The 13598-nt window shown below is 35.7% G+C and overlaps 1 protein-coding gene across 1 annotated transcript in view; it reads right to left on the reverse strand.

Annotated features, from left to right (window-relative positions):
* PPFIA2 (PTPRF interacting protein alpha 2) overlaps nt 1-13598 on the reverse strand; it is a 335304-nt gene that overhangs the window by 42327 nt on the left and 279379 nt on the right. Inside the window, 7 exon segments of the mRNA XM_058420262.1 lie at nt 2656-2810; nt 3321-3451; nt 4351-4380; nt 6918-7155; nt 9633-9850; nt 10358-10493; nt 12862-12953. Of these exon segments, the coding sequence (XP_058276245.1) occupies nt 2656-2810; nt 3321-3451; nt 4351-4380; nt 6918-7155; nt 9633-9850; nt 10358-10493; nt 12862-12953 (1000 nt within the window).

The raw sequence follows: 13598 nt of genomic DNA on the forward strand, positions 1-13598 counted from the left end.
ATAACTGAGGATACCTAGTATTGGATGTGGTCACAATAAATGTTTTCTAACAAGCTGACCTTTTAGCCTTCTTCATGCAGATCAGCTTGCTTGGGCAACTCTAAAAATGCCTGCAATGTATTCTTTGGTTTAGGGTCTAGAATATTTAAAATGTAACATGAGAAGACTACATAAGTGTCTAATGTGTTTTTCAAGTGAGAGAAGACTGGAAAAGAAGGAAAGATGAAAAGAAGGAAAGAAAGTGCACTTGTGCTGCCTGTAGCATTCCTTTTTCCTTCTCCAAAAACTCAGAGAAAAACTTGAAGAATCTAGAAATCTGCATCTCAGTTCTAAGTAAGATCTTCTAAGGCAAGAATGTGGCTTGGAACAATAATGCTAACGGTTTAGCAGAGAGGGTAAAATTATCAACTAGTAAAATAAAAAAATTCTGGCAAGTTTAGGAGTTGAAAAGGAATAATTTCAGGGTTTCGCGAGGGTCACAGAGCAAAGAAATATTTTGGGTAATAGCACGGCTCTGTTGAACTCAGTAATACAAATCTGGAGGTTTTAATATTGTTTCTTAAATAAGAATATATAAATATGTGCTTTTGAAGAAAAGGTATTTTCCATATTAAAAATGTAAGAAGCATATGTCTGTACTAAATTAGAGTGTTTAATTTAAGCAAGCAAATAAAATACATTGTTTTATTGATTTTTCATTATAAATGTAGGTTATGAAAATCATTAAAATATTTTGTAGTGCCATATAGTCTGATAGGACTTTCTATATAAATTTCTTTGATGTAGTATCTTACCACAAATAGAACTTCTAATTATACAGCTGCACAGATAGCACATCAGTTGTGAAATTGAGTCAAGTAGTACCAGGACTTCTCTTTCTTAAAATTCATTGTCTCTTGCCACTCAGAATATTCTATGATCCTATGATACTGCCATTGAATGGAAACAGCCATTCAATAAATGGTTTTGATATGTTAAAAATTAAATTGAATAAAACTACTTGTAATTCAGCTGCTCAATGCCATTTTAATCTCTGAAAAATATTTTGTTCCTACCTTTTGATTAGGTAACAGTCTTATTGTTCCTTTTATACATGCTAATAAACCTAGTTTGCTTAATTAAAATGTGCACTGTACTGAAATCTTTGCTGTTGAATTAAAGGATAGAAGTCCCAAAAAATCATGTAATTGCAACTCACTAAAATCTTTTAGCAATTTTGTACCCTCATATGGGGAATTACAAATGGACTTTATCAAATTCTATCTATGCATTATTAATCATGGTGGGTATTAGGAAATTAATCTATTGCCACATTTCATTGCTCCTGAGATAGTCTTTGAAGCAGTTATTTAATTTTTGGTCTACATTCCAAAGAACTGCAGGGACGACCAAAATATTTATTGCATCTTTGTCCTCTGTGTTCCTGACATACTGATAAATTGTGGATTTTTATGCATAAACCATCAGTATCAATAAAAAGGGAATGTAAATGTGAATTAATAAAGTCTAACAACTATAGATGCAGTCTAAAGTTATAAAATTATCCATCAATGCAGGTGGTGGCATACAGGTGTATTTGAAAGATTTGTTTATAGATTCTCATTTAAAAGATTGAACGAATCAGTTTTATTCTTTCCATAGTGAGAAATAAAAGGGAATTCATATTAGAAATTTAAATTAGTTTGTTGATTTTTGTTTTTTCAAGAATACGTGGTTTTCAAAGGCAGAGAGGAGAAAGGTTGGAGTATAAAGAATGAATACTCCATTTTATAATTTTACTCTGATACTTTGACCTTAGTACTACATTTCTTTTTATTCTGTACTACTTTAACAATGGGTTTGTTAGTTGTGGTAAGGACACATTGCAGTACAAATGTAGGGTTTTAATTTCAGGTTTATGCTTGCTGCTTAAGTGTTTAAATTTCTGCAAGGCCTTAAAAATTCTTTCACAAGTGTTACATGGTCACCATTGCAGTAAAATTTAGTTCCTCACAAATTTGTATTATGTGACATCTGCATGACTAGGAAAGAGACAGTATTTTGATTTTATTGACACGTTTATTCCAATTTGATACTTGTGTCCCTATAGACATATCCTAGAGAAATAGGCAGAGGAAAATTTTTGCTGTGAATGAAATAGAATGAAACAGAATGAAACAGAATGAAATAGTCTTGGCAAGGGAAAAGGGCAGAAGAAGTAGGAAAAAAAGCTAAGCACTGCTGTGAGCAGCATAATTAGACTGATCCTGAGGACATTCAGTTACAGGCACTAGGGGGCATCTATAGACAGAGAAATCTGAAAAGCAGCTACACTTAGTTGCAAGGATTAATGACTTTTTGTATCACATACGTACACCACTTATAGCCACTTATTGCTTCTTACCTTCTCACTTCCTCTTTATGTGGTTATTCAAGAATACAGTATTACCATTTCTACCCTAACTTCTACCCTAACACTCTCATTTACATTACAGTCATGGCAAACTATCAACAAATATAATTGCTGATAACAATTAAATTTAATGGGGAAGTTGTGCCAGACAAAACAGAAAAATTAGCAAACTGGAAACTGAAAAAAAAAGAAAAAAAAGAAAAATTAAAAATGGAAAAATGGCGGTGAAATGGTGACCTTAGCTTGTTTCACTAATTCCTTACTGAGCTGTCCAAGTCGAGCCTTCTCTTTTTTACCAAACAATCGTCCTATTGAAGACTTGATTCCTTTCTTCTTGGGTGCTTTGTGCAGGGAGTCCTGACTGCTGCTGACACTGCTGAGACCAATGCTTTCTGGCTCCAGTGAAGTAGGCAAACTACTGCAAAATGATAATAAATAAATAGAATAGATAATGTCAATATTTTTATTTTCTTCTGAACAGCTCTGCAAATAAGTTAATTGGTTATAATGTAGTAATGATCTCCCAACAAGTGAAACAATCACATCTTTAATTATTTGGCAACATATGGAGCAACAGAAGACCACACTTTCTCTGTCAAGCAAGGATGAAAATAAGTATTTTTACTTTGCTAAGAGCAACTTACGAAAAATACAATAGTCAGCATTCTGATTTCATTTCTAGGATTTGTAGCATTGCTGCTTCCAATAGTCATCAATACTGTGCCTCAAAACAGAAATACCCAGCACGTATTTTAGCACTGATAAACAATTTCAGGGTCATGTAATAAAAAGCGGGTAAGGTTTTTTCTCACATGACATGAGAAACAGAGAAGAAATCAGGTCATTTTGGAACAGTTAAACAACATGATTTGAAAACAATGATATGTGGTATTTTGTGAAGTACTGGTCCACATTACAAACATCTTACCTTCTGGCATCATTGTGGTATGAAGAAGGAAGGGTATGAGTCATCCTGATAGTTCTAGGTGTTGGAGGAGGAGAAGTTTCACATTTGATTGTGGCTTTATCTTCATGCCCATCTTCTTCAACTACTGCAATCTGGGGGAGAGAAACTCCAATGGGAGCACACTAGCTTTTCAAGAACATTTCAACATATGCTGCACAGAATTGTTAAGTGGACTGAAACGTAAAATTTCAAGAGCAATTTTTTGAGCAAAGTGTAAGGGTCCTTTTTTTTTTTTTTAATTAATATGCTATTGGGAAAAACAATTACCTAAATATGACAGCTTAAAGCACATATTTGAAAGAAATGAGATTATGCTTGTAGAAGAAATTAACTTCCTTTATGCTGAACAGGTAGACATACTGAACATGAAGGTAATTTCAGGTGTAAATGGGTCTCTTGCATTAAACAGGATTATTCAGGTTAACTAAGCTTCTCAGGGATGTAAGAGAGAAGGGGAATACAGGCATAAACATGACCACCTTCTTCACAGCATATTACCAGAATGGTCAGTATGCTTGACAATAGGCATGGACAAAAAGGAATTTTGTCAGAGCATATAATGATTTATCTTAAATACCATCTTCTGTCATGGAATCTCATCATCAGTACCAGTTCTGTAAGGAACTTTATATTGCTCCAGAAGATTTCAAGGAATCTATCTGTAGCTCCTCCAGCAAGAAAGTTGTCAAAATACATTTTAAGGTAATTCTCTTGTGTCCATTCTTCTTTAAAAATAAGTATTCCTTTAAGTTTGTGCTGTTGAGGCTGCTTCTCCAAGATATCACTGGTAGGCCTTGATTCTCTGGCGTAGCTGTGACCCCTGGAAGCCCTTCCAGGTAGGATTAAAATTATTATGTTCAGGCATTGAATGAAAAGGAGAGGAGGGGATGCAGTTCCTGGCAATGGACCCCAGCAAAGATTTAGTTACCTAAACAGCAGAGGAATATGATAAATGTGCTCTCCCATACTTTAAAAAAAGCCAGTATCATACCTTTCTCCGATGCTTCCTTAGGTCGCTTGGCTTAGATTGGTAACAGAAGAGGCAACAACAAAAAAATAATGATTAATAAATATTATTGAAGCATAAAAAAACCCTCACATTTGTTTTTCTCACATTCATGAAGTGGGAAGCAAAGATTAATTTAATGTGTTCCATATTATATACTAATTATACACTTGATGCAATAACATAAAATAACCCCAGAAAAAATTCTGAGAAAGTAGGCTTGGTTTGTGGGGTTTTTTTTGTTTGTTTGTTTGTTTTGTTTGTGTTTTTTCCCCCTAAAGAAACAATCTCCTTCAATTTCATAAACTTAGCAAAGAATTGGGTGTTTCAAGCCTGTAGTAGCATTTTCTATTTTTGACTTTTCATACAAGTACTTACATTATCCCCAACAGATTTTTTTTTGAAGTTTTATCAAATATTACAAATATATTGGTGTCCCACCAAGTAAAACCACAAAATATCATCATCAAATACCATGCCTGAAAAAAAGACTGGTATTTTCAGGTAATGAATACATATTCACCTATCTATCTGCAGTATTATTTGGCAGTAGAAGACTGCTAGAATGGGTCTTGTTCGACCCCTCTTGCATTTTTATTTTTGGTAAATGTCTCGTTCATTTAAGAAAAGCTGAAAATACTTTGCAGAATTTATTTGCTCCATGGGCCCAGGCTGTGGAAACTCACGCAGTCCTGCTTCTCCAGCCAACAAATACAGGGTCATTTGGCAATTTGAGCTCCAGAAATCAGGTTTCTACAAACCTCTTCCCAAATCAAAGTTTCACTTAGAGGATGTCTGACACACTTGTGTCGGTTCTCAGCCAGAAGGGAAGTGATATTCAACGCTGAACTCCTGCTGAAACAGTGCATGGCAGAAATGTCCTGAAATGGTTGATGAAGGTGAGCAAAGCTGTGGGCTGTGCTGCTGAGCACACTATGGGGGGATGCTTCTACTGCTCAAGTCAAGAGTTCAACTACAATTTAGACAGACAAATCCATCTGAGTTTCAGCACAGTTAGAGCTGGATGACAGTGAAACCACGGCACCTGAATTGCAGAGGCTATGCTGTCATTTTGTGTTTGAATTTGATGAACCTACTGACCCAAAGCTACAGTTTTAAAGTCCAGGCGACCAGGTAGAGCAGGTGTCTGCTGGTGGGGCAGTTCAACCATTGCCATTTCTCGCAGCCAGACTGCTTACTTTGGACGGCTGGGGAAAGGGAACCAGACTGTGCATTTGGGAAGGTGCTGCTTTGGTGAAGTAGTTGGTAGCACAGCAGCCTGCACACTCACCTCCTCCACAATGACCTGTGCAAACAATATTTTCTTTTCTGCTGTTCAGCAGTGGGAACTGGGGGCAGCAAAGAATAAATTATGACTGCCTGCCCAGACCTCCTCCCTGCTGACCTCAGATCTCAAGGCAGCAGCAAACACCGTGCTAAACTGGGAGGGGCAGAGGTTGGTTTGAGTAGTTGTCAGTTCCCAGGAAAAGGGAATACTTAGATGATCATAAGCAAAAGCCCCTACTCCCAGCTGAGAAGAAAAAATAGCTAGGCTTCATTGCCAGCTGCTGTTAACAACCTTTTCTGCTAGGAAAGGCTCCACAGGGAATCAGTGCTACTGTTTCCCAGGAATGTACCACAAGGGGACATCAGTAACATTATGATTATCAGAAAAAAAAGCAAATAAAAAATGGGCTTATGCATACCTTATTCTGTTCCCTGCATGAGATCAGCAGAGTGGGCTGCTTTGATTCTCTCCTAGTACTTAAAGGGATTAATTCACCCCTACTCCAAATTGGTTTGTAGCTCATACACAACCTTTCATCTGTGCTCAGATCAGTAACAGATTTTTACATCTTAAATATGTTGATGAACACTATCTTCAGATATTTGACAGATGTACTGTTTCTTTTTGTCTACGATCAAAATTAAATTCCTTGCAAATCCCTTTCCAAATTGAACCAGACATTTTTGAATATGTCTTCAAAGACACGGCAATGTTAGAAATTATTTGCACAGTAATTTCATGGTGGCTTGCTGTCTATATGTCAGCCACCTGTAATATTGAAATATAACAGTTAAATGAATTAGTGGAAACTAAAAAACTTATTTCATTGTGCATTATATATGGTCATGAAGAATGCATAAAAGTGCTGCAAGTATAAAAGAGTATATAAAATATAAAAGTATTTTATACTGATAAATGATCACCTATAAGAAGTGGTGGAATGTCTTAACTTTCCACTAGTAAACATTTTTTACATACAAGTAATTCCAATGATCAGTTTCTGTTTCTTATTAATTCCATATCCTGTGTGCTGAAGGCCCTTGGTAATACTATCACTATGCCCCTAGTGAATCATGCAATGCTCGAAACTACTATAACAAAGCCCAAAGACACCAAATGTCTATATTCTAGAGAATTTGCTATCTGTATGGATGATGAAGATGTGAATTAAGAATTAGAGAGTTGAGACAGTCATACAGTGAAAAGATTAAGTACTTAATACAAGAAATATCACATCAAATACTGTCATTGTAAGGTTTCTTACCAGCGTCATAACCCCCATTCTGTCCATCTCCCTGGCTGGACTGCGAGGGGTGAGTTTGGGAGTTGAGTGTCCGCTGGGAGGAGATGAGCTTGCAAGTGATGATGCTGTCATTGAGCCAGTAATGGAGGCACCTTGGTGGACTCTGGCTAGATTTAAGCCCTCCAGACTCACACTGGCCACTCTGTTCTCTATCTCTTCAGCACGCAATTCTGTCGACTCTTTCTCTTCTTGGATTAACCTTATTAGGGAAAAGAAGAACGCTCTTGTTATATTTGCCTCTTCATATCCCCAGAGCAAAACTAGAAACCATTTCATTTCAAATGAGATTTGAAAGTAAGAACAAAGAAAGATGATTATCATATATTGTACAACAATATATAACTAAAAAATACCATTTTCCAACATTATTTTCCTAGTCACCAGTTGCCAAGTTATTTTTCTCAACTCTTCCATCCTCAAAAACTGTTTGAAGAATGTGTCCAACAGCAAGACTTGATGTATGACATTTCATGAACATTGATTCCTTTGCAAAGGAGATAGAATTGGGTGGGGGGTTTAACAATCCGACTTACCATAGACAACTAATTCCAAGCTTACGTTGGCTTCATCTGATTATCTTCTGCTAAATCACAAAGTTGAGTCAAATTAAATTGGGCCTTTAAGAAGAGAGTTGCTAAAATAATCCATATTAATAAAACAAGAGAACACGCAAAACAAATTGCCTGTTTTACCCCTACAATTTGATGAAAAAATGAGAACTGTTTTTAAAGTCCTGTGTTTTTATGTGAATTTCATTAAAACAGCTTTCTTGTTAGCAAGCAATATAAGCTTCTTAAGCATCTATCACCTCAACAGGATGCTTCTATTGGGTTTTTAGTTTTGTTTTTTTTTCAATTGTGATTGCATTTAGAATGGAAAAATTTCTTTAAAATAAAATATTTGCTTATAAATCCTTTGCCCATAAACCTGTGCTAGAAGTAGTCTTTTTTGCAAAGAGGAGAAAAAATTATGAGGGATCAACGTTAGATGAGAGAATATGAAGTCTGGGGAGGCTGAAACTGTGAACCAGACTTTTCTGAGTGAAATGAAGCAATTACAATAAATAAAACCGTAATACATTGAAAATAGAAACCTAAAAACTCCTGTGCTGTGATAAATCCTCTTCCCTGACATCCATTTCAGAGTTTGTATAAAACATCTACAGTTCTTTTTGAAATAATGCAGGGAAGAAACTTAAAGGCCAATAATATTTTGAATTATAACAATGTTTTTCATTTTAGTGATCTAAGTCCTGAATCATCTTGCATAATAAAACAAATCTAACGCAAAATACATTTTTAATCTCTTTTGATATCGCAAAAAAAATTGATAAACCCTTACAAACAGTTTATAAGACTTCCCTTTTGAGATAAAATTGCACCTAACAGCTGAGCCAAGATGCTGGGTTAAGTATAACAGTGATCTGATTCAGGGTGGCACAAATAATATCCCAGTATGTCACCTGTTACTTGTTAAACTGACAAAAGAGTAGTATTGTTTAAAAATATAAATGTGGCATCTACAGCTCCCTGAACTGGCCACAGTGCTGACTTCTTTGTATTAACAGGAAATATGGATAATGTTCTTTCTTTTATGTATACTGTTTTAAAGAGATTTACCTTTCCAACACCAAAATATATCTTTGGCTCTGTACCTCGAGAGGTATAAGAAAAGGTTTGAGAAAACAGTGTAATCCTATCTGAACGAACACATTCTGGGACAGCAAAAAATGCGAAGCTCTAGATTTATAATAAAAGGTTTTTCTCTGAACAGAAGAATTACTCAAATTCAATATATTCCAACAGAATACTTTAAAGTTACTCTGATCAGACAATTATTATCTTTTGCCAAATCAGTCTGTCTTGTTTTGATTATATTTCTAACCACAGTATTTCTGTTTCTAGTATTACCAGAAAGCCCCTAATGGATTTACTAACATTTCCTTCATCTCCTTCTAAGAAAACAGTTGCTAATGAGACAATTTTTTTCATACACCAAGTTTTTTAAAGTTACCCTCACTGAAAAACATGTAAAAATGCTTTAAGCTTAAAATATGGTTTCATTTATAACAATGTCTTAATTAAAACATGTCATTTGATTCTCTACCACCCCATTAAATTTGCACTGATATTATTAAGATATATTCTATTCATTACCTGTTCCAAGCACTAGAGCATGAAAACTTGAAGCACAAAAAGTCATATTCTCTGCCTACAGAGAAAATCAAAACCATGTCTTAAACGTGGCTTATATTAGATTTAACAAAGGGATAATTGCCAGAAGAAAGTATGAAGAGCACTGAAATAAAATATTTCTGGTAGGAGGTTGTTACTGAGCAAGTGGAGTCATGCATAACAGTGAAAAAGACCTTGAAAAAAGGACTGTGAACAGCAATCTGTGAAATCTGTCATGTGTTAGCCTCCTCTTACTTCTCTTCAACCAGCCAACAATTTCTCACGTGGAAAGTTTTTTGAAAGAAATTTCTGTGGTTAGGAAAGAAAGACTCAGATGTTATCTTCACACAATCAATACTCTCCTCTGGAAAGCAGACACATTATCAATCCTCTAAATGAACAAGTTGTTTTCTAACTGCCATGAATGGCACCCGAACTCAAACACTAAAGGAAGTTTGAAGCTGTAACCATAAGTGGATTGCAGCTGGTTCAGGCTACATACCTGATTTCTTTATTGATTGCATCTAGCTGCTCCTGAAGCATCATGGCCAGAGTCTGGGCATCGGAATGGCCACTTGGTGACAGCAGGTCCATGGAGCTGAACAGTGTTTCTCTATCATCATCAATGTCCGACATCTCAGTGTCACTTTCAAACGGGTGACTGCTCAGAACACCAATCTGCTGTGTCCTATTCCACTCGTGATCGCCAAGTGATTTTACCTGAGCAGGAATTAGGACATATATGGCTTTTGTCAGAGAAAACTGCAAAGTCAAACTTAAAAAAAAAAAAAAAGGGAAAGGAAAGCAACTAACACTTCAAAATACTTACTCAATTATTAGCACTCCATTAATGCTTGCAATATTACAGCAAATAGCATGAAGTATTTTCACATAATTTAGGTATCATTTTCATAATTTTCACGTAATTTAGGTATACAGTTACTGTAAGGAAAATTTATACAAAAAGACACTCTGGAAAGACAAATAATCAGGTATGTTTGAACTTTGATGTCTAAACTTTAACATTTTGTGCTGTCATTTTGTACAAAAGTTCTCTGGGCAGATATAGGAAAAAAACTCTGCTATCTGGGTTGGGTTTTCTTGTTTGGTGGGTTGTTGTTTTTGCTGTTGTTTTCTTCCTGGAAAAAAACCCAAAACGCTACAAGCTTAACAGCTTCAAATACATTCTTGTATCAGGGAATATATGAGAAGAAATTGGGGATTAACCTTTGGTTCATCTCTGCGTGCTCCCATCCGGCCTCTTCTTGGTCGCCTTATCACTTTAGTTGACCGATAGTCAGACTGGCTATCTACCAGTGAGCCCACTGAGTACCTCAGCTCTGTTGATGTGTCCAGATGAGGTCTGTAAACAGAATAACATAAGTGGACTGAGAGAGTAATAGGAATAACAATAACAATCCAACAACTTTCAGTCTAGCAAAATAGATTTCTTTTTGTTCAAACAAACTTTTTTGTATCACATAATAAATGAGAAAGCCACATCAAAAACATAACTTAAAAGTGAAAAATTGAAATAGTTGTATGAAAAAGTTAGGGAGAAACAAATAATAAAACCTCTGATTTTTTTTTTTTTTTTTTAAATGAAATCTATGCACAGAAAAATTTATTGTCCAAACCATTAACAAGAAAAAGCACATTTCAGGATAATTAGAACTGGCAGCTGAATGAATTATCCTGTATATTCATAAATATGCCTGAGGTTACTCTAAGCATATTACATGTTCATGAGTTAGTATATCGATTAAAGCTTTTCTGCTGTAACTCTGTGCTCTACATTATGAAAATATTAGTGAACTGATCTGTGATATTTAACGTTGTTTAGGAATTATTACTCTTTATTTGATTACTCTTTCAGTGCTTTAACCCCCAGTTTTTCCTATAGCCCTGGTAAGTCTTGGGATATTGTGGTGAGGTTTACACAGGATGACTTCAGCACCTCTTTTCTTGTTTACAAACAGTGGTCCTTTGTCACCGAGACACACAAAGCAGTCACACGCAGACAAGAGATTTTCACAGGGCAGAGGACCTTCCGATCCAGCTCAAACCGAGACAGGGCAGAGAGAGAACCTCTTTGTTTTATTTCTTACTTTTTATACATTTGTGGGTCTAGCAGAAGATTGGCTTCTGGGGTTTTTCACCTCTCAGCCAAGTGGCTAAACCAACTGTCAGTTACAATTGTTTTCAGGTTAGAAATATGCAAACAAAGGACAGAGAATGAAAAACAAAGGATTTGTTTATGTTACATCTGTGGGAAAAGGTAGAAAACTGCTCTTAATATTGTACAATAAATATAAAAGATCTGACTCCATTTAAGAAAATCAAAAGGCTATAAAAAACTCAGAAAAACCAGGGTAACAGTCCTTGACCTTTGTCCTCAGTCAAACAGCAGCACCAAAAGTTCACTGCATGGTGCTATAAATGCAACCTAACCATGGGCTGTGGAAACCAGGTGGAAGAGCAAAGGCTCCATGCACCATTTGAGAATTCAACCACAGAAGTAGAGACTTTAGCAATTTTGGTTTCTTAACACACCAACAACCTCCACATAAAATATATATGAATAGTATGATCACAGTAAAAAAGTGAAATGTAATAAAAAAGCCCCATAGGGCAGTGACTGTTTTTATTTTCTGTGTACAGTAATTGTCTCAATAGAACTTTGTTTTCATAATCAATAATATTTGGCAGTTGTGAAGCAAGTTGGCATTATAAAATAAACAGTCCAGGTTCCGGTCTCTAGCTGTAGATATTTATCTGCTGACCAGCTTCATTATTTTCCTGAAAGCACAAACTCTAGCCAATGCAGAACTGAATACAGGCTGAGAATAGGAAGTATTTGATGCTCAGAGCTTGCTATGCCTGAGAGAGATGGGAGCTTCATGAGGTGAGGTTACATAAGGGAAAGTCTACTGTTTAGCAGAACCTGCCAAATTCCGAAGATATCTAAATAGCTTGTTAAGTTCAAACAGTCCTTTAACAAGGGCTAATCAGCTCCTGTTTATGGAGCACAAGCTAATGATAACTCCTTCCAACTGTGGTTTGTCTCCTGAGGTAGCCGGGGTGAAAACAGAGCCAGGTCCCCGTGAGGGAGACAAGCTACAAGCAACAATTTAATCTCAAGGCACACTTTTAAGCAAGAAGGGCTTTCTAGAATGATAAATTCTTTTCAGCTGTTAGTGGTTATTTTTTACGGCATTTGTCTCGCTATTTTTCCCATATGGATTTTCCATCAAAAAGAGGCACGTTGTTAAATGTCCGATTATGATGTTTTCAGATCTCTCTGAATAATGTCTTCACATTCAGCTGAGCTTCTGTGGTCTTTTGCTACACACTAAGTACAGCTGAGTTATGACTTGCTAATAAAAAAAAGATAATATTTATAGAATAAATAGGTTCATAAATAATGCTGATCAGCTTCAGCATTAAAGAGGGTTGTTTATAATTTATTTTTAAGATCTGGAAAAAAAGTTGTGTATTTGGATATACTTTTCAAAACATTTCATAATTAAAAAGATTTCTGTTAATCTCCAGAATATTTCAGTGTATACTCACTGATATAAGGCCCTGTTTACCTATGAAAAGAGTGAAAACAACAGTAGGAATTGCACAGATTTTACTTTTTAGAAGATACATATGACCACTGCAGTCAATGCTTGCCATTTACGTCTATTTCAACCTCAAGTGAGAAAACTTTTGTCACAAAACATTACCTTGACAAGGTGGGTTCGATTAAAGAACCAGCCCTCAGTTTCATTTGATCCAATTCAGACCTCAGTTTCTCAATTTCTTCGGCAAGTCTTTCCTGGAAATAAGGAGTAAGTTATACTTACTTGTGATACAAAATATATTTATTTTAAGAGACATTGTTCTCATTCAGTTAAACAAGTAAGAAAAGATATACTGAATGTAAGACTTAGTCTAATAAGAAAAGCAAGCTCATTCAAGTCTCGGTCTTGCTGAATGCATCAAGAGGAGGTGGTATAGCACTTTGCTGTTTTACCACTGCCTGGAAGTATTGAAAGGACAAGTTTGTCCCTGAAACTTATTTTTTTTTCCTATTATAAAGCCAGGCACATTTCATCATGTGACTCACTGCTTGCCCTATAGAGACCAAGATTAACAGTTAGACACAGTGATCTCCGAGATCATCTTTTCCATCCTACATGATTTTATGATACTATGGGATTGCATACTGGCCTTTATATTTACTGACAGAGACACAGACTTAGAGAGAACTGCATTTTAGGTGACTCGAACTGCAGCTATATGTCTCGCTCTTGTTGAGTTGATTTTACTGTTGAAAGATGTGCTGCTGGCAAAAAATGTCAATTTGCCACAAAATTGGATTTTTGTAACTAACTAAAAAAACCCCTACTATTTACTGTTCCCAGTAACATTATTGTTCCCAAATTCTAAAAATAATTTTCATCTACTAAAAAAGTGAAAT

This window comes from Hirundo rustica, chromosome 4 (assembly GCF_015227805.2).
Source record: "Hirundo rustica isolate bHirRus1 chromosome 4, bHirRus1.pri.v3, whole genome shotgun sequence".
In the NCBI taxonomy this organism is placed as follows: domain Eukaryota; kingdom Metazoa; phylum Chordata; class Aves; order Passeriformes; family Hirundinidae; genus Hirundo; species Hirundo rustica.